We start from the raw sequence: 26,661 nt of genomic DNA on the forward strand, positions 1-26,661 counted from the left end.
TTACCCTTTTCAATCACCTTTCCCATTAGTCCTGTTACAATGTTTGTTTTGAAACTGTGAATTGGTTCCAATGCAACTGATCTATTAAGGAACTATTTAAACATGATGCAAATTTCCCATAACATACAATTTCATCCGAAAGTAATACTAGGTGAATGCAGAAAACTACACCTGATTGAATGATGTCACCTAGAAATACTACACAAAACTGAGATACCTCAAACATGTACTTACTACCTCACTTCATTACATGCGTTATAAGCTAAACCCATCCATATTGAGTGTGACAATTTTCAGTTTGATTGATTTCAGCTGACCTCCTTCTATACTTCACAGTAACTCACAAGCTGCAACCCTCTGACCCTCAATTCCACAAGTAAACTTCAGTGCTTTTTCAAGGTAAAATGCTGTAGTTATTGTAGCATTTGTGTATTTCCTGTTTAACAGTGCTTTATTGAGTTTTTACCCTTTTATGTATCACTGAGAATTTTTTAGTATTGTGCTCTCAACTCCATTTTCCCCAAAAGCCCTGTGGATTTTTTGCATGATTTTGCATGCTGTAGTGATTTTTTAGGAATGCACAAGTCACGTGATATCATAATAGGACTGACTGTAATTCTTTTGTGAGCCTTCTGTTCCAACCTGGTAGACCTACCTCCCTTGAGTTGTCCACCCTATACATCCTACCTAGAATTCCTTCCTCTTTTTTTCACACCCAACAACTCAAAATCCTAGTAATTTTTTAAAGTGCAATTCAGTTCTCTCTCCTGGGAAGCCAGGTTAGCCCAAATGTTTATTCTCTGAACTCATTTGGTACCTCTTTCATATTTTCATCTTTTATCAGTGTTTGATTAGTAGTTAAGCCTGACCATCCCTATTCTTCAATTTGATCAGAAGTTTTTTGAAAACAGAAACTTTAGTCTTACACTACTCGGAATGTTTCAAAGCACCTTCAGCAGGCCTTCAATTAATTAGAGTAAAAATGAGTATCAGTAAATATCTTACATCTTCTGCCATCCTCCAACAACTTATTTTCCAAATCACTCTATATGGATTCCCTTCCACAGGTTCTAATTCTGTTCCTAGAAAACAGTAAAAGAAATAAAATTTATAGTATAAAATATAGAACTCCTTATTTCAACAATTTCTAAAAACGAAAGCTGTGCTTCACAAAGATTGGCATTTAGAGCTAAATACATACCCAGAGATTAAATTCTCAGAATAAAATCTACTAAAATACCTCCATTAACATTAGGGTCATGATAGAGTTTCCAGCCTTCAAGTGTCGCAGCTCTCCATGCCTGACCACAACGTTTACAGAGTCGTTGTGCCTTTAGAAACAGAAAAAGAGCAGTCAGTCCTATAACCAAGTGTGATACTGGAAAAGCACTGTGCCTTACAGAAAAGTACAAGCAATACATATCAGGATTAGGTAACTTAAAGCATGATACTTCAAAGGGAGATGCAGACAACTAACAACTAGTCATGGCATTTCACTTTGCCACCCTTTGCTCTTTGGTTCTGGGCTTGCAGAGGAGGCTCCCATGGGGCTCACAGGCATTTAATTCTGCTAGAGACAAATGGGGCTAAAGAGGTTGATGACCCTTGACTTCAAGTATTATAAAAACAGTCAGTCTCTATAACGACAGGGTGCTAGTGCTCATTCAGCCCACTGATATTTGTGTGAACTGTGATGAATCAGATGAACTTAGAGTAACCAGCAAGATACATCAGTGAGATAGAGAGACTACCTCTTTAGGAACCATCTCTTCGTCATTTACTTCATATGGTTTGGGCAAGATCCTACGATCCCACCTCCAAATGCTAAGATTAGGCATGTGATCGAACAAGAATCACTCCTAGGACTCTTGCTGGAAATACTGGCAAAGGGACACACTCCTTTTGCTGGAATTGCTAGCTGGCAGGAGGATGCAAGTCTGGAGCTGCTGGGGGCCATCAGAGATACAAGGAGCGGCTTCTTGAGAATGAAGCCACAGAAAGGAGGACAGGGCCAAGAGCCTGGGAAAGAGACAGTGTCCCAATACCATCCCTGGATCCTGCTTAAAACCAGATTATGACCCCACAGACTTCCCTGTTCCACAAGCCAATCAATTCTTCCCCATGTAAGTAACTTGAGTTGGGCTTCTACCACTTGAACCTAGAGAACCCGATTAATGTAACTAAAGAATATCATACCCCAAAACATCATTCTGGATTTATAGCCATTAAACATAATGAAAGCTATGTTTTAACATGCGGAAATGTTTTGATATGCTACCTAAAAAAGGAAGGATAAAAACTGAATATAGAATCTTGAAAACATTTTTCTAAGTAAAATAAATTAGATACAAAAGAACAAATATTGCATGACTCCACTTGCATGAAATAGCTCGAATAGGCAAATTCAGAGACAGAAAGTAGATCAGAGGTTATCAAGGGCTGAGGGAAGGGAGAAACGGGGAGTTATTACACAATGTTACAGAGTTTCTGTCTGGTGTGATGAAAAGGTTTTGGGAATAGTGGTAATGGTTTCACAAAACTGGAAATGCAATTAATGGCACTGAAATGTACACTAAAAATGGTTAAAACGACAAATGGTGTTATCTATGTTTTACCACAGAGAAAAAAAATGAATAATGCAATATGCCCAACTATTGAATTGTAGATTTAAAAAAAATTTTTTAATGTTTATTTTATTTTTGACAAAGAAACAGCCAGAGGGTGAGCAGGGGAGTGGCAGAGAGACAGAGGGAGACACAGAATCCGAAGCAGGCTACAGGCTCTGAGCTGTCAGCACAGAGCCCGACGCGAGGCTCAAACCCACAAGTCGCGAGATCATGACTTGACCCGGAGTTGAATGCTTAATTGACTGACCCACCCAGGCGCACCTGAATTGTATATTTTAAATGGATGTATTGTACGGTAGGTGAATTGTATCTAAATAAAGTTATTAAAAAACCTTAATGTATACTATGATTACAATTATGTTCAAAAGAGGTATAAAAGACAGGTCTTGTCAGAAGATAGTAAATAACAAGTGTTGGTGAGGATGTGAAGAAAAGGGAACCCTTGTGCACTGTTGGTGGGAACGTAAACTGGTGCAGCCACTGAGGAAGACAATAAGGAGGGCCCCTGGGTGACTCAGTCATTAAGCATCTGACTTCAGCTCTGGTCATGATCTCATGGTTCATGAGTTCAAGTCCCGTATCAGGTGAACTAGAGTCCTGCTTCAAGTGAGCACGAGCCCCGCATCAGGTATAACATGAGCGCCGCTTGGGATGAGCCCCACTTTTCTCTTTGCCCCTAGCTCACTTGCTCCCTCTCTCTCTCAAAAACAAACAAACAAAATAAACAAAACACCAAAACCAATGAGGAGGTTCCTCAAAAAGTTAAAAATAGAGCTACCCTACAACCCAGCAATTCCACTTCTAGTATTTATCCAAAGAAAATAGAAACACTAACTTGAAGAGATATATACACCTTCATGTTCACTGCAGTATTATTTACAGTAGCCAAAACATAGAAACAACATAAGCGTTCACTGACAGATGAATGGATAAAAAGATGTGGTGTATATACATATACCAGTACACATACACAATGGAATATCTTTCAAAGAAGAATGAAATCTTGCCATTTGCAACAACATGGATGGACCTAGAGGACATTATGCTAAGTGAAGTCAGACTAAGACAAATACCATAGGACCTCTCTTATTATACGTGCAATTAAAAAAATAAACAACAAAACATGATCATAAATACAGAGAACAGATTGGTGGTTGCCAGAGGTTGGGAGTGGGAGAAATGGATGAAGGGGGTCAAAAGGTAAAAAGGAAAAAAGAAAAAGAATTTTCATCATATGTAAGATGAAAATGTTAATAATGAAAGTTCTCATTTACTGAATATTTACTGTAAGCCAGACAATGTGCTAGATACTTCACAGCAATTATCTCATTTGATTCTCATATGAACCCAAAGAGAGGTGCTAATTCTGTGCCTGTTCAATGGATGAGAAAATCGTGGCACAAAGGTGATTAGCTTACTCATGGACACACAGACAGTGAGTGGTACAGCCAGAGTGACCACACTGTAATAGAATAGGCACTGAACTGAGAGCACAGCCTTGGATTCCAGCCTTGATTATTTCACTGATTCTGTGACCCTGAAAGTCACCAAACTTCTCCAAGTTTCAGTGTTGTATTACTGTTTGCTTGTAAATGAGACCACTGGAAAACATGGACTATACTGAAGCTCTTTCTAGCTCTAAGAAAAAAAAGAATGCTAGAAGTAAAAAATAAGAAGAAAAACCCCATTATCTATGGTTTTGTAAAGGCAGTGGGACCTTGAAAGTTTTTGTTTTTCAAACCTTCAGTAATGTGATCATGTTTTTGTTTTCTGTTTTTTAAAATACATCCCTATTTGCCACCATGATTCCTAGTTATTTTCCGTACCACCTGGCAGAGTGGCTGGAACTAAACTATTTTCTGAATAAATTAGTATGTAATAAACACTTCTTTTCTTAATTGGGAAAAAAAAAAGAGGGGCACCTGGGTGGCTCAGTCGTTTAAGTGTCTGACTCTGGCTCAGGTCATCATCTCACGATTCGCAGGTTCAAGCCCTGCGTCAGGCTCTGTACAAACAGTTCAGAGCCTGGAGGCTGCTTCAGATTCTGTGTCTCCCTCTCTTTCTTCCCTACCCAACTCATGCTCTGTCTCTCTCTCTCTAAAAAATAAACATTAAAAAATTAAAAAGAGGGGCGCCTGGGTGGCTCAGTCGGTTAAGCGTCCAACTTCAGCTCAGGTCACGATCTTACGGTCCGTGAGTTCGAGCCCCGCGTCGGGCTCTGGGCTGATGGCTCAGAGCCTGGAGCCTGTTTCCGATTCTGTGTCTCCCTCTCTCTCTCTGCCCCTCTCCCATTCATGCTCTGTCTCTCTCTGTCTCAAAAATAAATAAACGTTAAAAAAAATTAAAAAAAAAAAAGGAATGATGCTTATTACCACTTATTACTACAAGAACTTATAATAGTTTGAACATATGTCTCTCTAAAGAACACTGCCAAAGAGACTGCAAAATAGGTACAACCTATTACCATAAGCTTGGAGCTCCTAGGCATTGGATGTCCTCAAGAGTCAGCAAAGCCGTCCAGTATGTTGTCTAATTAGATACTAAACATTCTCTATAGAAGATCTTCACTATCACAAAAGATCTTTTTTTTTTTTTTAAGTTTATTTATTTTGAGAGAAACAGAGATAATCCAAGAGTGGGGAGGGGCAGAGAGAGAATCCCAAGCAGGCTCCATGCTGCCAGTGCAGAGCCCGGCACATAGGGCCTGAACTCAAAAACCCACAAGATCATGACATGAGCCTAAACCAAAAGTTAGATGCTTAACTGACTAAGCCATCCGGGCACCCTCCCAACAAAAGAGATTTTAAAACATGAAATTAAAAGGAAGAAGTCTGAGGGCCACTGTAGTTTTCACAAGTAAACAGTGTCACCTAGAAGAGCAATTAGGGTCAGACTCATTCTTAACTCTTAAAAATCAGAACTAAAAATAATGGGGATATGCCTAGGGTATGCAGTACAATTTGGGAAGGCAAAGTCTGACTTCTTACAAAAGATTTTCTATTAGAGGTGCATAAACTACAATGCACTGCTTTCTGAAGTAATGTGTTTCTTATCACTGGAAATGTTCAAACACAAAGTAGATACAGAAATAATGTGGCAGAGATTACAGCATCGAGGAGACATACGAGGTAGTCACAAAGGTCCTTTCCAACTGAAAGAGTCTATGACTTCTGAAACTGAACTAGCAGGGTGTATATGACTTACCTCTTCTGTCATTCCAGCACGGATTAGAGTGAAAAGATATTTGAGTAATCTGACTTCATCTTCTCTATCCAGATCATCAAGGGGCATTTTCTGTCTAATGGGAGCATCAGGGTCCTATCAAACAAACAAACAAACAAACAAATAAATAAATAACAATAAATTCTTTGTACCCACATACATTTTAAACATCCCCAAGAGATGATTAAACTCTCGAGTTTATATACTGAAATAAGTTTATTTACAATTTAGTTAAGTAACAAAGGGAGTGAAGTATCACACAAGCATTCCAGAGAGCCATAGAACTGTCTGCTGCCCATTCAAAAAAGACTGTTGGCCCACCAAGGTACATACTTCGGTCAGACAAGGCAGAAACAATGCCAGCCAAACCAGGCAACTCTTAAAAATGCTACAACATGAGCTGTAGCCTGTTGTAGCAACTGTACCTCCAAGTTAATCCTAAACAGAATTAGGTCTAGATGGAGAATGACCACAGAGGAAACACTGAAGGAAGAGTAATACATTCTATGACTTGAAAGTGCTTCTCACATGAGAGGAGAGCCATAGTGGGATTAAGGCCATATAAAACACACTGATGTCCAATAAAATAATTTTTCAAGAACAGATTTCTAATAAATAAATCTACCTAGAACAGTTTATTCCCACCTATTATTTTTCATGGATAAAGAAATGTGCCTTTAAACATTTGGGATAACATATTGTCCTCACTTTTGCAGCAAATATCACATGTGGTCTTCATGATGAATTTTAAATGAAAAACTATTTTAGTTTTTGAAAACGTTTAATTTTGAGAAAGAGAGCACGCGTATGCACGAACAGGGGAGGGGCAAAGAGAGAGGGAGAGAATCCCAAGCAGGCACCTTGCTGTCAGCACAGAGCCTGACGCAGGGCTCAACCCCACGAACTGTGAGATCATGACCTGAGCTAAAACCAAGAGTCGGATGCTTAACCAGCTGAGCGAGCCAGGTGCCCCTAACTGAAAAACTATTTTAATGCGACTCTTATTTTAAATGCTACTCTTATGTATGGTAATATATCAATTCAGAAAATAAAGTACATTATAGGTGAAATGGCTACTTTCACAAGTATTTTGTGGACCGATACAATCATTCAGTTTTGGAACATGGTCTCTTTCTGGCAAAAAGGAAATCACCACTTTCCACATGTTAAAAGTAAATGATTTTTAGTTGTTTGCTACAGGGTGATTTAGCTATGATTTATTTCAAGTTCTTCCAGTAGCTTCCAAACAATTTTCATCAAAACCACTTTTGCTCCCAAAGAATTCTATCAATTTTTCCATCTGTTACTTACTTCTCCTGCTTTTCATTATAAACATTTAGTGCACATGTTTCCACCTGTCACAAAGCTCTCTTTCTTTATTTCTACAAGAATTAGACTCCTGTTCTTTTCAAATCTATTGTTATTCCTATTACTCATATCCTAGAATGGCCTTTCTAACCTCAAGCTTATGCAAAGCTCCCCTCTCCTCCCCCCCCGCCCCCCCCGACACTTTTTATTATGTAAGAGGCTTCATGAGTCATCACTTTAAAGTTGAAGAGTCAAACCTTACTGTAAGACCAAAATTAATTTGTTTTTAAAGCTGGCAAATCACTTTCTCTACCTTCTTTTACAATTTATAATTCATAGGCAATAGGTTCAAATGTTCAAATACATTCCATCAAATTCAAAGGCAACCAAGTAGTTAGTGGTAAACAGTATATACAAATCTTTGGGAAACCAAAACAAGGATCCCTATGAAGAAAATTCTCAGCCTTTAAAAAACAAACACACACACACACAAAAATAAATAAAAAAATAAAAATAAAAATAAAAACAAACACAAAACCTTGAAGGCAACTTTCATTTCAAAGAAACTTACCAATTCAGTGACAAGGGGACGGACACTTCCTATATAAGAAGGCAGCTGCCGCTGCTTCAGGGTATGCAGAGTATTTTCCCTGCAAGAAAAAATATAACATTTTTAAAAGGAGTAACTTTAATATGTTTACTTAAGGAAATAAAGTCAAGTCAAAGTAGAAAAAGAGAGTACAAACTCAGAAAATCAGGCAAAAATGCTAAATATAAAGAGGCATTTTAGGGGCACCTGGGTGGCTCAGTCGGATAAGCGACCGACTACGGCTCAGGTCACGATCTTGAGGTTCGTGGGTTCAAGCCCCATGTCAGGCTCTGTGCTGATAGCTCAGACCCTGGAGCCTGCTTCGGATGCTGTGTCTCCCTCTCTCTCTCTCTGCCCCTCCCCCACTCATGCTTGCTTGCTCGCTCTCTCTCAAAATAAATAAATATTAAAAAAAAAATTTTTTAAGAGGCATTTTAGCTCAGATGACTAATGATGCTAAACATGTTTTCATGTCTTTATTGGCCACTCATCTGTCTGCTTTTGTGAGCTTATCTGTTCAAATCTTTGTCCCCCGCCCTTTTTTCTTTTACTACATTATATTTTTATTATTGAGTTGTTGTTCTTTTATCAGCTACAAGTCTTACACTTTTCTTCTAGTCTGTGGCTCGTCCTCTCTCATTTCTTAATGACGTCTTTAATGAGTAGTTTTTCATTTTTATGAAATCGAATCAATCTTTCCCAATTATTGCTTCCTATGATCTTTCTTACTCTTGCCTATCCACAAGTCACAAAGATATCCTATGTTTTCCTCTAAAAGCTCTGTGGTTTTAGCTTTTATGATCCATCTTGAATTAAATATTGGGTATGGTGTGAGGGAGGTGTTTTTTTGCATGATATCTCATTTTTCTGCAAGGTTTGTTGAAAAGACATTCATTCCCTCATTGGATTGCTTAGATGCCTTTATTGAACACTAACTGACCATCTAAGTGTGGGTCCGTTTTACAGTTCTATTCTGTTCCACTGATCAGTAAGAAAAGACTAACTCATAAAAAATGTGCGAAGACATTTACCTTAACTTTTTCAACTTTAAATGAAAATTTCTTTCTCCCAGAAAAATCACAACTACTCAAGATTTAATTTTTGACAACCACTGAATAGCACTAATTTCCTAGTTAAGCACAGAAAAGATATAATAATTGACCTGCAGACTTTGTACAGGCATAATGTTACTGAATTCAAATGCAATCTGAACAGTTTCTTCAAGTCTTAATATAAACTGTCCCTTTAACTTAGGGATGCTTTTTGGTTTCAAGGTCCTAAAATAATTTAGAAGTATTAAAGGATGTAGTGACCAAAGTTTTTCAAAAAAGCACAAGTAGCTAGAAACATAACAGAAGTATCTTCTTGATAATCAAATTACATTTAAAATAAGGTCCCACAGCCTTACCCTAGCCTGCCTATAAAAGTCCCATATGAGTTGACTCTCTTCAATCTCATTTCCTACCATACTTTCCTTTGCTGTGTTCAGACTGGCCTCCTTGCATAAATAGTTTGTTTTCAGGATCTTTGCAGTTTCTGTTCCTGTCTGGAACAACTTGTCTCCCAAATTTTTGCATGTTTTGCCTCCTCTCACTCATTACCTGTTACTTCCTTAGAAGAGGCCTGTTCTGATTACCTCTTCTATTTAAAGTTGTACCCACTGTCATCTTCTATCCATCAACTCTCTTTTTTTCAAAGCTCTAATTGCCCAACAGGCTATTTATTTGTGGTCTAACTCCCTTAAATAATGTCAACACCATAAAGGCAGGGTTTTTGTCTGCTTTGCTGACAGACTGAATTTAAATATTTGCTGAAAGATAAACAAACAAAACCAACACTGAGTGACTTCAAGAATAAGCGTTTAGTAACTTACCAATAAACTGATTTTGCATAGAACTCAATGTTATCAGAAAAATCTCCAATTTCATCTTTGGCAATGCTCTCCAGCCAATCCACCACCAGCTAGGAAAGGAAAAAAAAAAAAAAGACCATTAAATATAAAATCTGTTACTGTTTTACTTGAAATGGTACTTCCATCCTTAATTCAAAATGTTTCTGATTAAAAAATACCAACTAACAATTTTTCCAACCACTATTTTTGCTTTTTTAAGATACATAAATATAGCAAAAGAATGAAATGTTCTATAGGAATAATACAGTTCTTAAAAAGCTATTCCTGGAAATGCTAGGGCTATTCATTTGAAAACCGAAGAACAAGGTTCTTAACTCCTTTTAACTGTAAGCAAAAACATCAAAAAGAAAAACAGTTTTTTTAAGTTTTAAATTTAAAAAGGTTTCAGTTCTTTGTGTGTCATTTACCTTTTCTCCATGCTTCATAAAAAAATATTTTAAAAATCTAATCTTACCTGACTTTGTCGGACAAGTGGATCTCTCTGAAATAATGTTTCCACCACCACTTTCTCACTGGCATTAAGAGCCTATTAAAAAAATTATTTAAAGAAAGAAAAAAAAAAGATGTTCTAAGAATATTATTTTAATAGAAAGGAAAAGGTGAACCTGACATGTATTCAATTACCCATAAACATTTAACCACACAGCAGACCTGTACATTCATGTGTGAAAATTTTTCTTAAGCAAATTTCAAACTGCTAGATCAATCTGCAGCTGTTCTTGATACTTTCATTCTTTAGCTATTCGTGGAATTTTAAAACTCTACTTCCACAGAGATGTTTAGGGAAAACAAAACACAGAACAAAATGAAACAAGCAAAAAAAATCATAGTAAAGGGCAGGATGCAATCATGTGACATTATCAGAAAGTGAACATTTAAAAACTTCTAAACTCTTGGGTGGGGGTGGGCTAAATAGGTGCTGGCCATTAAGGACAAAACTGTGTGGAGCACTGGGTATTATACATAAGTGATGAATCACTCAATTCTACTCCTGAAAACAATTATTACACCATATGTTAACTAAGGAGAATTTAAATAAAAATTTGAAAAAAATAATAAAAACTTGAAACTCTTTCATTCTACATACTAGAAGTTGATAGGTAATAAAATTTTACAATCCAAGGGCTTTCCTTAACAAGACACAAGATAATGAATGATCAAGGAAAACTTCACAGATGTGATCATATAAAAATGGGAATGTCTACTTGACAAAGACCCCTTAAACAAAACTGAACAAGTAAAAGGAGGACTATCTTTAACATATACAAGAGAAAACAATAATTGGAAAATGAGCAAAGTGTATGATTACAGAATTCATGTAAGAATATTAAGGCTTGGGGTGCCTGGGTGGCGCAGTCGGTTGAGCGTCCGACTTCAGCCAGGTCACGATCTCGCGGTCTATGAGTTCAAGCCCCGCGTCAGGCTCTGGGCTGATGGCTCAGAGCCTGGAGCCTGTTTCCGATTCTGTGTCTCCCTCTCTCTCTGCCCCTCCCCCGTTCATGCTCTGTCTCTCTCTGTCCCAAAAAAAATAAATAAACGTTGAAAAAAAAAAAAAAAAAAGAATATTAAGGCTTAAGAATGAAGAATACTAGGGGTGCCTGGGTGGCTCAGTCGGTGAAGCGTCCGACTTCAGCTCAGGTCTAGATCTTATGGTTCCTGGGTTTGAGCCCCGTGTCGGGCTCTGTGCTGACAGTTCAGAGCCTGGAGCCTGCTTCAGATTCTGTGTCTCCCTCTCTCTCTGACCCTCCCCTGTTAGCACTCGGTCTCTCAAAAATAAATAAACGTTAAAAAAAAATGTTTTTTTAAAAATGAAGAACACTCCACCTTGCTAATAATCGATAACATACACATTAAAGTGACACACCTAATCTCCAATTGGCAACATCAAATGAGTTAGAGGAAGCATTTTCACCCATTGTTAGTACACTGCATTAGGAAGGCAAGATGACAATCAAATTTTGACCCAATTTCACTTCCAGAAATGTAGGAAATATTGAAATACATAGATAAATACGATTTAGAATGTTCACTGCCTTACTGATTGCTACAGCAGAAATAGTGGAAACAACCTAAATCTGTCTATCAGAATGTCTGAAAAATTTCAGTTCTGGCATATTATGAAAAAATAAGGTAAACCTACATGAACTGACAGAAAAAACAAATATTGGTGATTAAAAAAGAAACTCTTAGTATAATGTATAAATGAAATCATACTATATGTTAAAAAAATAAAACAAACCCATGGGGCGCCTGTGTGGCTCAGTCAGATAAGCCTCTGACTCTTGATTTTGAGCCCCAAACTGGAACTCAGTGCTGACAGCATGCTTGAGATACTCTCTCCCCCCTGTCACACACATACTCTCTCCCTCTCGTGTGCACACACTCTCTCAAAATAAGTAAACATTAAAACACACACACACACACACACAACCGTGTGTATATATACATATAAAGATGCACAGAAAAGTGTCTGGTCGCAAATTGTTAGAACAGTAAGGGATAAAAGAGGACTTTTACCTTTTACCCTATAATATAAATTAATATTTGATTACTTTATGAGATTGTATCTTTTACTTGTAAATTTTTTAAATGAAGAAACTCAAGATGGAGGGTCAGAAATCAAATCCTATTATTAAAAACCACTTTAAGTTTTAAACATTTATAAAGGAAAAAAATTAATCTTAAACTTACACTAAGTACAAACATATTTTCATCTTCTAATGCAGACTGTATTCTGTCTCTGAGGAAAAATAACAAAATGAAAAAGGCTTAAATTGCATAAATATGTGAAATCGCCTTTTAAACTATATATATACACAAACCTACATTCTCTCCAGCATAAACAAGTTGAGCTTCCAATAAACGTAATCATTCTTTTGAAACAAAGATACAAGTAGTAAGTACCTTCTGGATCGGATATTGACATCTGAGCAAATCTGATATTTACTAAAAACAGACACTGCAAAGTCTTTCCTGGCTACCCGCTAAGGCACACACTGAACTTTCTAATATAATTGTTTTCACATGGCAAAAATTATACAATCTAATTTTCTTTCGGGATTTTCTCATCACAGTGAGAAAGCAGCAGAATGAGAGGCAAAACCACTGAGCATCTGAGAGAAGGAATATTTGGTTAACTTCTTTCAAACTGCCACTTTATATAAAGTCTATTTTTCAGTTCCTTTTCTTTAAAATTTTTTACTGTTAATTTATTTTTGAGAGAGAGAGAGAATGAGCAGGGGAGGGGCAGAGAGGGAGGGAGACACAGAATCCAAAGCAGAGTTCTTTTTCTTGTCTATCCTAAGTACTGCAGTATTTTCAGCACTTTCTGATCTTATTTTTGGGAGCTACCAGCTTTTTGATCTAATATTCCCCTCTTCCCTCCTAACTCACTCCTGATAATCATCTAATGATGAGGCATTAGAAACAGTAAGTACCAAAGATAGTAGAACCTATTTCCACACATCCTACTCTAACTTTTAAATTAATTTGCCTATTTGGGGACCTGGGTGGCTCAGGTCATGATCTCACAGTTCTTAGGACTGAGCCCCACGTCAGGCTCTGTGCTGACAGCGTGGAGCCTGCTTGGGATTCTCTCATTTTCTCTCTCTCTCTCTCTCTCTCTCTCTCTCCCCCCCCCCCGTAAAATAAATAAACATTAAAAAGACAAACCATGTTTAAATTAATTTGCCTATTGGTTACCTTGTGTTTATTTCACTTATGAGGCCTACACAACTTTACCTATACAGAGAAGCCAGCAGCCTCCATGTGACCATCTCCTGTTGAAGAAGCCAGAGCATACTGGCTGTTTTTGAGAACTTCTGAAGTCCAGGTGTTGCTCGGCTCACTATTTTACTCAGTATATTCACCTAACGTAAAGACACAGATATAAAGAGGTTTTCTATCATTCTGAGCCATAACTGCGTATTCTTCAAGTGCACAGCTCTAAAACTAAACATACACACACACACACACTTAGAGTATGAATTTTTCCTATCTATTGCCTTTTTTAAATTGAATGGAAATATAACATTCCCACTCGAAACGATCTTAATTTGAAGTAAGGTGTGTTTATGTGAGTATATATGTAAAAGTTTAATATACTCCAAATTTCAGATTAAACAAGAACAGCCATGGATACATTTTTTCTTCTTTTATAAGCTAAATCTAACCTATTCCTGACAAATCTAACCTATATCTAACCAGAAGATAAACCAAATCTAACCTATTCCTGACAAAATGATAACATGGACTAACAGCATAGCAATGAAAATTGAAAATAAAGTTATCTTCAATCTATGCCTGAAAAATTTATACCATATATCAAATCAAGAAAAATATTTTAAGATTGGTACTAAAACACTGTCATTGCTAACCACAACTTAACCAAAGTCCCCTCCTTGTTCTAAAACCAGAGTTCTTAACCTTTTTCAGGTTGAGGCATTATGTGAAAATCTAACGAACAGCATGGATGTTCTCCCCAGAAACACACACAAAATTATTTATCAGAAGGTTTAAGAATCTAGGGTAAAGGAAACCTTTCTCAAAGGTTTTGAACAGTGCCTCTTAATCTTCTGAAGTGAAATTCAGACACAGAATGGCTCTCATTCAGAACATGAAGAATCATTACCACCACAACACCTTTTCCCTCTCTTTAAAAAGTACTCACAAAATAATGTTACTTTTGTGTTAAGGCCAGTGTTTAATAAAAGTGTTATCAGTACTTCTCATTATTTTCTATTGGAACCCTAACTCTAGTAATTCACTAAGTGACTGTTACTGCTTTAGTTATTTAATGAAGTTACTGCTTTTATAATGGAACAATTCAGAGATTGATTATTGAAACAATATTAAACGATTAAAAAATATTGGCTATTATATTGTAATCATTCTTGAATATAATAAAGTCCATTTATTTATTTGCTTATTTTTTTAGTAATCTCTACACCCAACATGAGGCTTGAACTCATGACCCTAAGGATCAAGAGTCACATGCTTTTCCAACTGAGCCAGCCAAATGCTCTTCCTCTTCCTTTTTAAAAAAACAGACTTAATGTTTTAGAGCAGATTTAGGTTTAGAGCAAAACTGAGTGGAAAGTACAGAGTTCCCATCGCTTTCTGCCTATCAGGATCCAGCACCAGAGTGGAACATTTGTTACAATCATGAACCTACACTGACATGTCATTATCATCCAAAGTCCATAGTTTACATAAGGGTTCATTCTTGGTGTTGTATATTCTACAGGTTTTGACATAAATGACATGTATCCACCACCATTATCTCATACAGTTTCACTCCCCTAAACATCTACCAGGTTCTACTTTTCATCCTTATACTCCCCCACCCTCTGGGAACCACTGATCTTTTCACTCTCTCCAAAGTTTTGCCTTTTCCAGAATATTGTTTAGTTGGATTCATGTAATATGTAGCCTTTTTGAATTGGTTTCTTTAGCTTACTGATATGCACTTAGGGTTCATCCTTGTCTTTTCATGGCTTGATGGCTCATTTCTTTTTAGCATTAAACAATATTCCATTGTCTAGATACACACAGTTGATTTATCCATTCGCTTACTAAAAGACAACCTGGTTGCTTCTGAATTTAGGCGATGACAAATAAAGCTGCTATAAACATTTATATGTAGGTTTTTGTGTGGGCCTAAGTTTTTAACTCGTTTTGGTAAATACCACAGTATGAATGTTGTGGAATCATATGATAAGACTATGTTCAGGTTTTTAAGAAACTGAGAAAGTGCCTTGCAAAGTGACTCTACCGTTTTGCATTCCCACCAACAACGAATGAGAGTGACTGCTGCTCCACATCCTTGCCAGCGTGTGGTATTGATAGGTGTTGGGGACCTTTGCCATTCTACTAGGCGTATGACATCTCATGATTTTAATGTGCAATTCCACGGTGACATATGATGTTGAACACCTTTTCACATGCTTTTTTGCCATCTGTAGATTTTCTCTGGTGAGGTGTCTGTTAATGTGTTTTGTCCGTTTTTTTAATTGGATGTTCATTTTCTAATTATTGGGTTTAAAGAGTTCTTCGTATATTCTAGATTCTCCTTTTTTTTTAAGTAGCGGAATCCTTCGGTTTCCCAAAGAAATCTCATATGGACCTTCAATAAGCAAAAAGCAGAGCTGCCCTGGCTAACCTCCCAACCATGCTACCCCTGCCACTACACCCTTAAGACATCTCCCCCCTTAAATACAGTATGGAAATTCACAGGTTGATGCTGTTCAAAAAACTAAGAGTACTGAAGTTTGACCAACAATGGAGTGAAAGTAACTTACCTGACTACTACAGATGTTTTCATATTCTTCTACAAGGTCAAAAACCGTATTTGAAGAGTGCTTCAAGTAAGACTGCAGGAAATCAGAAAACATACTCATGGATGCTAGAACACATTAAAAAGAAAAGGAACAAGAAAGTTAAGTGACATACTCCTAGGTAATTATGTGTCTATGAAAACTTAAAAACACAGCTATGGATCTCTTTTTTTTCCTGCTGTATTTTCTAAAAAATTACAACAGTGGTGGGGTGCCTGTGTGGCTCAGTCAGTTAAGTGTCTGACTCTTGATCTTGGCTCAGGTCATGATCTCACAGTTCATGAGTTGGCGCCCTACATCAGGCTCCATGCTGGTGGTGTGGAGTCTGCTTGGAATTCTGTCTCTCCCTCTCTCTCCCCGTCCTTCCCCCACCCCCCCAACAAAATAAATTAAACTTTAAAAAAATTGTAACTGTGGTAAGATAAACATAACAAAATTTACCATCTTAACCATTTTTAAGTGTACAGGTTAGTGGCATTAAGTACATTCACAATGCTGGGCTACCATCACCATCATCCATCCACAGAATTCTTTTCATCTTGCAAAACTACAACTCAGGATAGCCAAAGCGATCCTAAGAAAGAACAAAGCTGGAGGTACTATACTTCCTGATTTCAAACTATACTACAAAGCTTGAGTAATTAAAACAGTATGAGAGGCGCCTGGGGTGGCTCAGCTTGTTAAGTGTCCAACCCTTGATTAGGGCTCAGGTCATGATCTCACAGTTCTTGAGATCAAGCAGCACAGAGCCTGCTTAAGATTCTCTCTCTCCCTCCCTCTTCCCCGCCCCCTCCCCCACTCTCATGTGCACATGCTCTCTCTCAAAATAAATAAAGTTAAAAAAAAAAACAAACAGTATGATAAGGCATAAAAACAGACACATAGATCAAGAAACAGAATAGGGTCCAGAAACAAACTCCCACATGTATAGTCAACTAATATTTGACAGGGGAGCCAAGAATACTCACTGGGGAAAGAACAGTCTTTTCAATAAATGGTGCTAGAAAAACTGATGATCACATATGGAAAAATGAAATTGGACCCCCTAGATTACACCACTCATAAAAATTAACTTGTGGGGTACCTGGGTGGCTCAGTCGGTTAAGCATATGACTTTGGTTCAGGTCATAATCTCACGGTTTGTGGGTTTAAACTCCCGTGTCGGACTCTGTGCTGACAGCTCAGAGCCTGGAGCCTGCTTTGGATTCTGTGTCTCCCTCTCTCTCTGCCTCTCCCCAACTTGTGCTCCGCTTCTCTCAAAAAGAAATAAACATTAAAAAAAATTTTTTAAAGGGGCGACTGAGTGGCTCAGTTGGTTAAGCATCCGACTTTGGCTCAGGTCATGATCTCACAGTTCATGGGTTCAAGCCCCACATCGGGCTCTGTGCTGACATCTCAGAGCCTGGAGCCTGCTTCAAATCCTGTGTATCCCTCTCTCTCTGCCCCTCCCCAGCTCACGTACTCTGTCTCTCAAAAATGAATAAATGCTGGGGCGCCTGGGTGGCGCAGTCGGTTAAGCGTCTGACTTCAGCCAGGTCACGATCTCGCGGTCCGGGAGTTCGAGCCCCGCGTCAGGCTCTGGGCTGATGGCTCAGAGCCTGGAGCCTGTTTCCGATTCTGTGTCTCCCTCTCTCTCTGCCCCTCCCCCGTTCATGCTCTGTCTCTCTCTGTCCCAAAAATAAATAAACGTTGAAAAAAAAAAATGAATAAATGTTAAAAAAAAATTAACTTGAAATGGAATGGAGACTTAAACTTAAGACCTGAAACCATAAAACTCCTAGAAAAAGATATAGGCAAAGAGCTCCTTGACATTGGTCTTGGTAACAACTTTTTGGATATGACACCAAAAGCACAAGAAACAAAAGCAAAAGTCAAAAAGTCTGACTCAAACTCAAGAACTGTGAGATCATGACCTGAGTTGAAGTCAGACGCTTAACCCACTGAGCCACCCAGGCACCCCACGTTATAGTTCTTTCTACATTCTAGATATTACCCTTTTATCAGACATAGGATTTGCAAATACATTCTCCCATTCTGTGGGCTGCCTTTTCACTCTACTTACTGTATCTTTTGATGCATGAAAATTTTAGATTTTGATGTAGTTCAATGTATTTTTTTCTCTTGTTACCTACAAGTCTTTTAAGAGCACACGGATGTGTTGGCTATTAATCTGTCAACAATTACTACAAAAACATAAGCCAAATTTTAAAATATCTGATTTGTATTTTAAACATATAACAAAGTAGCTGAGAAAGTTGTAACAGATACTAAGATGATATATTCTACTCAGGGAAAACATACACACTCCACTACAGTACTGTATCATATTGAAGGTCTCATCCAGTGTCCATACTAAAAATGAACTTTTTTTCTTTCTATTTTATCTATTTAGTAAAAAGGATATCTAAATCACTCAAAATCTGAGTACTTATTACTGGCAGAGACTATAAGGAAGCAGTGGTTACCACGGTGTTAAGAGAAGGGCTGTATAATCAAACTGCTTAGTTTCAAATCCTGGTGCCATCACTTTCCAGCCAGGTGAGCTTATTATGCAAACTACCCATTCTGAGCAGCAGTTCCCTTTCCCCTCTAACGGTAACAGCTACTGTAACTCTTCAATGGACCCCTACAGAAGATAATGTTCACCCAGGGGTAAGTACACGGACTCTGGCACGTTAGCTGACGATGATGATAAAATGAAGATCCCATGTGGTAATGAATACATACAGGCACATGAAAAGCAAACTTTTCTTTCCAAAGGGGAATGGTAATAACCAACCTGAAACTAGAAAGGTCTTCATACTATTTGAAAAAAAGACAGCATTAGCATCCAGGTGAAAACATGTCAATATTAGATGAAAACTAGACCTAGAGAAAAAGAGATGCCCTTTCAACAGAAATACGAAAAGAATGAAGATATGAGACTTATCTAATAACCTAACAAGGTATTTGAACTGAAAAACGAAGTGGCAAGATGCCGCTCCAACTGAGAACGAAGGTGAGATTCTCAACCTTCCAGAGCTACTACATCAAATGGTCAGCCATAACCATAACTAATCAGCTTAATGAAAAATATTTTATAATGACACTCAGGAATAGGAGATAGTTTCCTGGGTCTTAGTAAAGCCAACAGGCTACGTTGTTAAAGAGTTAACGCCATTTTACCAGCTTCGCCAGGATCATCCTCACGTAACATAACGGCACTGAGAGTTACATCCTCTGTTACACTGTGGGACTCTGTACTTGTGAGGAGTCCTGAACGCTGTGATGTGAATGCAGCAGCCCAATTACTGTCATCCAGATTAGTTACCTATTAAAAAAAAAAAAAAGGAAGATACAGAAAAGTAATGAGCTATTGCCATTGAGTACAAAAAAAGACATTAATGGCTATTTTGTTAAGGAAATCACAGCTTTTATACTGTTTTCTTCTCTGTACCACTCCATATCTTTTTTTAAAAGGCAATAAATATGGCATTTTGTAACATTTAAGCTGATATTAACATGTAAAATAAGGCGGTCATACTGCTTTAAGTTCACATCGGTTTTTCACTATTGGGAAAACGTACAGGACAAATGATCCAGTTTTTTCAACATATAAACGCTAACAAAAAGGGTGATGGAAGTTACAGATTAAAAGATGAGCCACATCAAGCAAATGCAGTGTGTTTACCTTATTTGAATCCTGATTTAAACAAACCGACTTAAGAAAACATGACACAACTGAGGAAATTTTAAACAAACCAACTTAAAATTTGACACAGCCGAGGAAATGTGAACACTTAGTAAAATATATACAATAATGAACACATATATACACACAAAATGGATATTTAAGATGATAAACAAATTACTCTGTGTGTAAGTATGTGCGTGTGTGGAATGTTAGATGTGTTAATGGCATCGTGTTAAAGAAAGAATTGTCTTATGTCTCAGAGATATGCACAAAAATATTTGTGGGTAAAATGGCATGAAATCTGGGAGGTATAAAGTAACAAAGGGGAAACACTTGTGGGTGTAGATGAAATAGGATCAGCCATATATTAATACCTGGGCAAAGAGCACATGAGGGCTTATTCTATTTCCGGACGTGTCTGAAGTGTGTGCAAACACATTTAAAAAAAAATTTTTTTTATGTTTATTTCTGAGACAGAGAGAGACAGAGCATGAAGGGGGGGAGGGGCAGAGAGAGAGGGAGACACAGCTCTCTGCTGAGCTGTCAGCAGAGCCCGACGTGGGGCTCGAACTCACAAACCGTGAGATCATGACCCGAGCCGAAGTCAGTCGCACAACCGACTGAGCCACCCAGGCGCCCCCACATTTTTTTAAATTCACCTTTATTTTTTTTTTTTTTTAATTTTTTTTTCAACGTTTATTTATTTTTGGGACAGAGAGAGACAGAGCATGAACGGGGGAGGGGCAGAGAGAGAGGGAGACACAGAATCTGAAACAGGCTCCAGGCTCTGAGCCATCAGCCCAGACCCCGACGCGGGGCTCGAACTCACGGACTGCAAGATCGTGACCTGGCTGAAGTCGGACGCTTAACCGACTGCGCCACCCAGGCGCCCCTAAATTCACCTTTATTTAAAATCACCTTTATTTAAGATCTTCTGAAAGCCAGAGAAAGCTATCTGAAGGTTTAAAAATTTGTCTTTATTAAAATCCAGGCACAAGCAACAATAAAAATGTTTATTTAAACACAAACACTTTATAATAATGCCCATATTATTAATAATTTACTGTCCTGGGCTTTAAGAGACTAGAAATCTTACTATTAATCTTGCAGTTCTGAAGCAATAAATAGTAAGTCATCTTCTTTTGTTTAACCCCAGATGCAGTCAATTCACTCATGTTTTAAGCAAAATAAGATAAATGCTGCTAACATAACCAGATTCAAAAGCAGCGTAAAATTATTCAATGACTAAATCATTGTTAGACATTAACATTCTAAAAATCCGTAAGACAATAAGAAGTATTTAACAAATCAATTTATCCTTTTAAGGAGAGGTTTAACAAGCTAAACCATTCTTCAGAAAACACCTAATCTAGACAATTTCAAATGTGTGCAAAAATCCCTGTGACTTTTCTGGGGCGCCTGGGTGGCTCAGTCAGTTAAGTGTTTGACTTGATTTCAGCTCAGGTCATGATCTGCAGTTTGTGAGATGGAGCCCATGTCGGGCTCTGCACTCACAAGTGTGGAGCCTGCTTGGGATTCTTTCTCTGCCCCTCCTCTGCTTGCTCTCTCAATGTAAATACACTTAAAAAAAAAAAATCGCTGTGCCCTTTTAATAAGCACAGAGCCAAACACAGAACTGTTTTCATTTTGTTTTTAGCACTAAATTTTCCATCATCCTCTACTACTCCAACAGAATTCTTCTGTTTCCTTCTCTTATTAGATTGAATCCTTTCTTTTTTATAGGGTATCTTGAACACCTAGGTCAAGTCATTCTGTATGTTTATACGACATTTCTTCTATTTTCAATACTGTACCACACAGTGATTTCTAAAGAGTGTCTCATCTCCTTTTTCCAACATTTTCTCTTTTCTTTCCTTTAATACATTGTCTCTCTTCCTTATGATACTCTTCATCCATTTCTCTTGGCTTCTTACTCTTCTATGCTTCAAAACAGGGCTCATCAGCAATCAATCAAGTATTTCTTCAGAGGAGCAGACTGTCAGATTAACACATTCTATCTGCACCCAAATGTTGCTGGTATTACAGTTTCCAACTATGACAGGAGATGCTTAAGGTTTTCAGTTTTCTGAAAGCCTAACCAAAAAACAATTTCAATCTATGTAACCTAGTTAACTCTTTTGAGGACTAGGACTTCAAACCTCACTAAAGGCTTTTAAGCTCAATATCTTACTTATATGAAAAGGGGGAAATTTTTACCCCATTTTTCCACATACCATAGACAGATTTCCCAAGAACCCTGAAGACTGTGTAAGCCGGGGAGACCTCCCTCCTGTTCCAAGAATGCAGGAAACATCTGGATGCCTCAGTAAGCTTCGGCTGGGTGGAGTAACTACAAACAAGAGGTTAGAAAAAGAATCCAAAGTACATGAACATTGATCATGAAAACAAAACAATCAAACCACCAATAAATAACTTTGTTTCTAATTATTTAGATTCTAACCAAGTAAATCCTTTAAATATTAACATTTCCATGTTATGAAGATTTAACTTATTTTTGTAAATTTGATCTTTTGGTACTAGTGAGCCCAGCAGGAAAATCTTTTACTGCAAACAGAGATGCTTTCATTATAACATAACTAAGTAGTAAAAAAAGAAAGACACTAATGAGTCCATGGATTATTCATATTCCAATTTTACAAATACTGAAGAGGTAGTTTAGTGTAAAGGGCACAGGCTTTGAAGTAAACAGATCATTGTCTGAATTTTGGTTCCATCACTTACATATATGCTTAGCTATGCTATCCTCATTGAATAACTTCTCCACGTCTCGATTTCAGTTTTGGTAAAATAGAGATAGAATACCTACATCACAGTTATTGTGTTTTATGTAAAGTATAGTGCCTCACACATGGTAAGGGTTCAACAAATAGTAATGCAATCATTATTATTTGTTCTTAACTACTGATATTGTAACCAAAGATTATCACGTGTACTGTAAGCTTTAACATATAGCTATTACTATTATTAAATATTATATTAATGTTATTAAATATTATGTATATTTAACATATATAAATATATATGACAAATACTTGTTATATATTTATATATAAATATATATTATATATTGTACATAATATTTATATATAGAACAAATACTTGTTATATATTTGTACATATTAATATATATTACTATATTATTAAATGCTTTAAAAGCAAAAATTCTTATGAGGCACCTGGGTGGCTCAGTCAGTTGAGCATCACACTTCAGCTCAGGTCATGATCTCACAGTTCATGAGTTAGAGCCCCGCATCAGGCTTGCTGCTGTCAGCACAGAGCCTAATTTGGATCCTTTATCTCCCTTTCTTTCTGCCCTTCCCCGGCTCACACTGTCTCTTGAAAATAAATAAAACAGTAAAAAAAAAAAAAAAAAAAAAAAAATCTTACAAGGTGGTCGAAACGAACTGGGAGTTCGAGGGATAACCTGGTTTCTTGGTGTAGTATTAGCAAAAATTTCATCTTGGGATGGCCGAACTATAGGAAGAGTTAAGAAAAGTTTTCCATACAAAAAAGACACCATTAAAGTTAGAATCAACCATATTTACCCTATATAAAATATTTGAATACACTTTTCAACAAGATTTTGATGGCTACCACTTTTTCTATGCAAAGAGTAAATCACTCCCTCTACCGCTTACTTTCTCAGATACCAGTCTTATATTACTACACACTGAACTAAGAGTACTTAGATTTCAAATAAAAAAAGGATATCTCATCTCAGCAGAAGCTAGCTACAATAGGATAGCAAGAACATCCTTATTTTCAGGGTAACACAAATTTTAACAATTTCCCTATCATTTGATTATAATACTGAATGTCTAATATCTCTCATAAAAAGAAAATTCTATAACTCTGATTCCAAGCATGCTGTAATTTGAATAATGATGCTTACAACGTAAAGGATACTTAAAACTCTTTTTTGAGCACTCTGTTTCCGTGCAGTCCGAGTCACTTCTGCCTCTCGGATCACAGGAGATGACATCTCTCCATAGCCGCTCCTAAAACAGTATAATTAAGTTCATGTGAGTGAAATGATAATGTACCATTTGCAAAGAACTCTATCATGACTGGAGCAAAAGACCCTGGGTCAGTCAAAGCATACATCATCCCAGTAGCCAAGTCTTTGACCTTTTGGTTAACAGCGCTCTTTGATTCCAAACCCTGCTTATCCCTCAAAGTCCACTTCTCAAATTTTTGCTGCACAGGCATCTTTGAGTTTCTAGCACTCACTATGTTATTCTCACCTATGGAATGATTTCAACACTTGGCATCTATATCATAGCACTGTTTTACATAATTACTTCATGAAGGCAGGTCTTTCCTTGGTTGAATTGAGGAATTCCCTGAAATTGCAGGAACCATCTCTTAAAAGAATATTCCGCAGTTCCCAAAATTCTTCAAACCATGGGTACTACGAAAAATAAAATCTGTTGTTGGGACTGGTGAGATGGGAAGCTAATTAAAAAAGAATTCTAATAAATTGGAGAAATGACTCTTCAAGTTATTTCTCCCCAGAGTACACTAATGGCATCTCCTGCCTCAGTACTATTGCAGTTGCCCTGATCTCCCGTTGTTCTCAGCTCAAGGTCTAGAAAATAAATCGTGTGAATTAAAAGACCTATATTTTGAGGGGCGCCCGGGTGGCTCAGTCGATTAAGCATCTGACTTCGGCTAAGGTCACAGTCTCATGGTTCGTGAGTTTGAGCCCCGTGTCCAGCTCTGTGCTGACAGCTCAGAGCTAGAAGCCTGCTTCAGATTCTGTGTCTCCCTCTCTCTCTGACCCTCCCCCACTCATGCTCTGTCTCTCTCTCTAACAAAAGAATAAACATTAAAAACAAAAAAAAGACCTGTATTTTGAGACAAGAATCTAACATGCTTTTTCCTCCACTCAAAGTCTTAAGATAGCTCTGAAGCCTATAGAATCAAGTCCAAATTTCCTTTATTTTTACAATCTAACCCCCGACTTACCAGTTCAGTCTTATATTCAACCACAAACATCCTCATACAAACATACATTGCATGTGACCATTCAGCTACACAATGCCTTCCTTTTCATATTCTTGCACCCTGTAGATGTTTCTTCTACAGAAGCCTACATTTGCCCCTCTCATCCACCTGGTGAACACTTACTCATCAAAGAGCCTCCTGGAGTCTGGAGACACATATATCAGGTGGGCAACTTGGTTCTTCTACTTATTAGCTTTCTAACTGTCACCAAGTTCTTAAACTCTTTTAGCCCCAGTGTAATCTATGAAAAGAGGATCAGAGTACCTATCCTCATGGGATTGTAGGAAGACTAAATTAGCTAATACAATATATATGGTAATAATAAAGCATTTCAGGCACTCAATGTTAGCTATTATTCAGGCCAACTAGAGAGTTACCTCCTTTGAGAAGTCTTCCTGATAGATCCCGTGGCAGAGAGACTTTTATCGCATCCTCATTTTCTCTTCCCACAGAAAAGTTAAAACACATCATTTTGCACTGCTCCATTGTCTCCTCCACTACAACTAATTCCCAGAGGCCAAGAACAGGAAAAACTCACCTGTATAGCAGGAGGCTAGCATAGTGCCAGGGTCATAGAAATACTTTAATTCTGTAACTACCTGATGCTGGAACTTGTATCAGAAAGTCTGGGCTGAGATCCCAGTTCCGTCACTGTCTGGCTTTGTGATCTCGGTCAAGTCAGTCGGCATGTCAAAAGCCAGACCACCTCCTATTCCGCCCACCCCAGCAATGAAAAACGTTGCCCCAAAACGCAGAACAGGTGGCACAGCTGCCGCGAAAACGCAAGGGATGATCACTGTCCGTATCCATTCCCGACCCAAGCTGCCTTTCTTCCATCATCTGCAGAGACTCCCAGCCCGGGGAAGGAGTCCTAGGGTTAGCACCCGGGCCTTCCTGGCTTCCTGTGGGAGTCGGGCTTCGACTATTTAGTTCCGCCCTACAAGCAGGAAGGGCAAGTGTCCTAGCTTAACCATTACCACCTCAACTGACCTGTCCATGGCCACAGCCTTCTCCACCGAGAAGCTCGCCAACTCGACTCCAGCTTAACCACCGCGTTTCAGCCTTCCCGCTCTCCGGAAGCAAACCCTTCGACCCGGAAGCAAGTCCTAGCTAAGCTGTCTTAGAAAAAAAGGGGAGGGAGGAAGAAACACCTTTCCCCTTGAGCGCACGCGCGACGACTTCCGCCTTACTGCCGCAGGTCCGGTCTGCGCAGGCGCGAAGGCTGGGCTTCAGTGTGATGGCGTCTGACGGGACCGGGCTGAGCCGGGCAGGGCTGAGGGGGCGGGGAAGGGGGCGGGGAAGGGGCGGGGCCGGTGGGTTTAGCGGTGTGGCGACGCTGCCACTTTGCCTGACTGGCATTTGTGGGCGTGGTCCAGGCGCCAGGTTATCCTAGAGGGAAACTTGGCTTGTATTGATAGTCTAGAGAAATGTGCGGTCATTTCCTGGTATTCTCAGGAGGCCGGGACTGAGAAGGAACCTGGACCCTGAATTCATACATGCAGGCTCTCCCCTCCACCTCCGGGGTCCCTGCCAGTCTCATTCAACTCATCTTGTTTGAATTGTAGCGTAAACCCCCTACACTTCTTGATATTGTTTTCCGTAATGGCTCTTTGTTTTTCTTTAACTTGGTATTTTTCCCTATTAAGGAGAAAAAGATCACTTGCCTTAGAAACCATAAAGAGTGGGGTGCCTGGGTGGCTCAGTCGGTTAAGCATTGGACTTTGGCTCAGGGCATGATCTCCTGGGTTGTAAGTTTGAGCCGGTTTCGGATCCTCTGACTCCCTCTCTCTCTCTGCCCCTCCCCTGCTGGCTCAGTCTCCTTCTCTTGCTCTCTCTCTCTCAAAAATAAACATTAAAAGGGGCACCTGGGTGGCTCAGTGGGCTAAGCATCCGACTTCCGCCCAGGTCATGATCCCGAGCTTCGTGGGTTCAGGCCCCGCGTGGGGCTGTATGCTGACAGTTCGGAG

At 38.4% G+C, this 26,661-nt stretch overlaps 1 protein-coding gene across 3 annotated transcripts in view; it reads right to left on the reverse strand.

Moving 5' to 3' along the window:
• NUP107 (nucleoporin 107) overlaps positions 1–25,726 on the reverse strand; it is a 43,051-nt gene extending 17,325 nt beyond the window's left edge. Inside the window, exons 1-14 of one of the 3 annotated variants that reach the window (XM_040491480.1) lie at positions 25,685–25,726; positions 23,594–23,685; positions 23,075–23,161; positions 21,901–22,016; positions 19,159–19,303; positions 15,958–16,061; positions 13,400–13,527; positions 12,350–12,398; positions 10,113–10,184; positions 9,620–9,708; positions 7,729–7,807; positions 5,832–5,945; positions 1,241–1,331; positions 1,006–1,082 (exon numbers count right to left, since the gene is read on the reverse strand). In XM_040491480.1, the coding sequence (XP_040347414.1) occupies positions 1,006–1,082; positions 1,241–1,331; positions 5,832–5,945; positions 7,729–7,807; positions 9,620–9,708; positions 10,113–10,184; positions 12,350–12,398; positions 13,400–13,527; positions 15,958–16,061; positions 19,159–19,303; positions 21,901–22,016; positions 23,075–23,161; positions 23,594–23,685; positions 25,685–25,692 (1,251 nt within the window). In that variant the 5' untranslated portion in view covers positions 25,693–25,726. Of the gene's footprint in view, positions 1–1,005; positions 1,083–1,240; positions 1,332–5,831; positions 5,946–7,728; positions 7,808–9,619; positions 9,709–10,112; positions 10,185–12,349; positions 12,399–13,399; positions 13,528–15,957; positions 16,062–19,158; positions 19,304–21,900; positions 22,041–23,070; positions 23,162–23,593; positions 23,686–25,684 lie in introns of those variants that run through there. The other 2 variants (XM_040491481.1, XM_040491479.1) reach the window with 2 other exon arrangements.
• Positions 25,727–26,661: the final 935 nt, after the last annotated feature.

Source organism: Herpailurus yagouaroundi, unplaced genomic scaffold (genome assembly GCF_014898765.1).
Source record: "Herpailurus yagouaroundi ecotype Mexico unplaced genomic scaffold, PumYag 182, whole genome shotgun sequence".
Taxonomy (NCBI): Eukaryota; Metazoa; Chordata; class Mammalia; order Carnivora; family Felidae; genus Herpailurus; species Herpailurus yagouaroundi.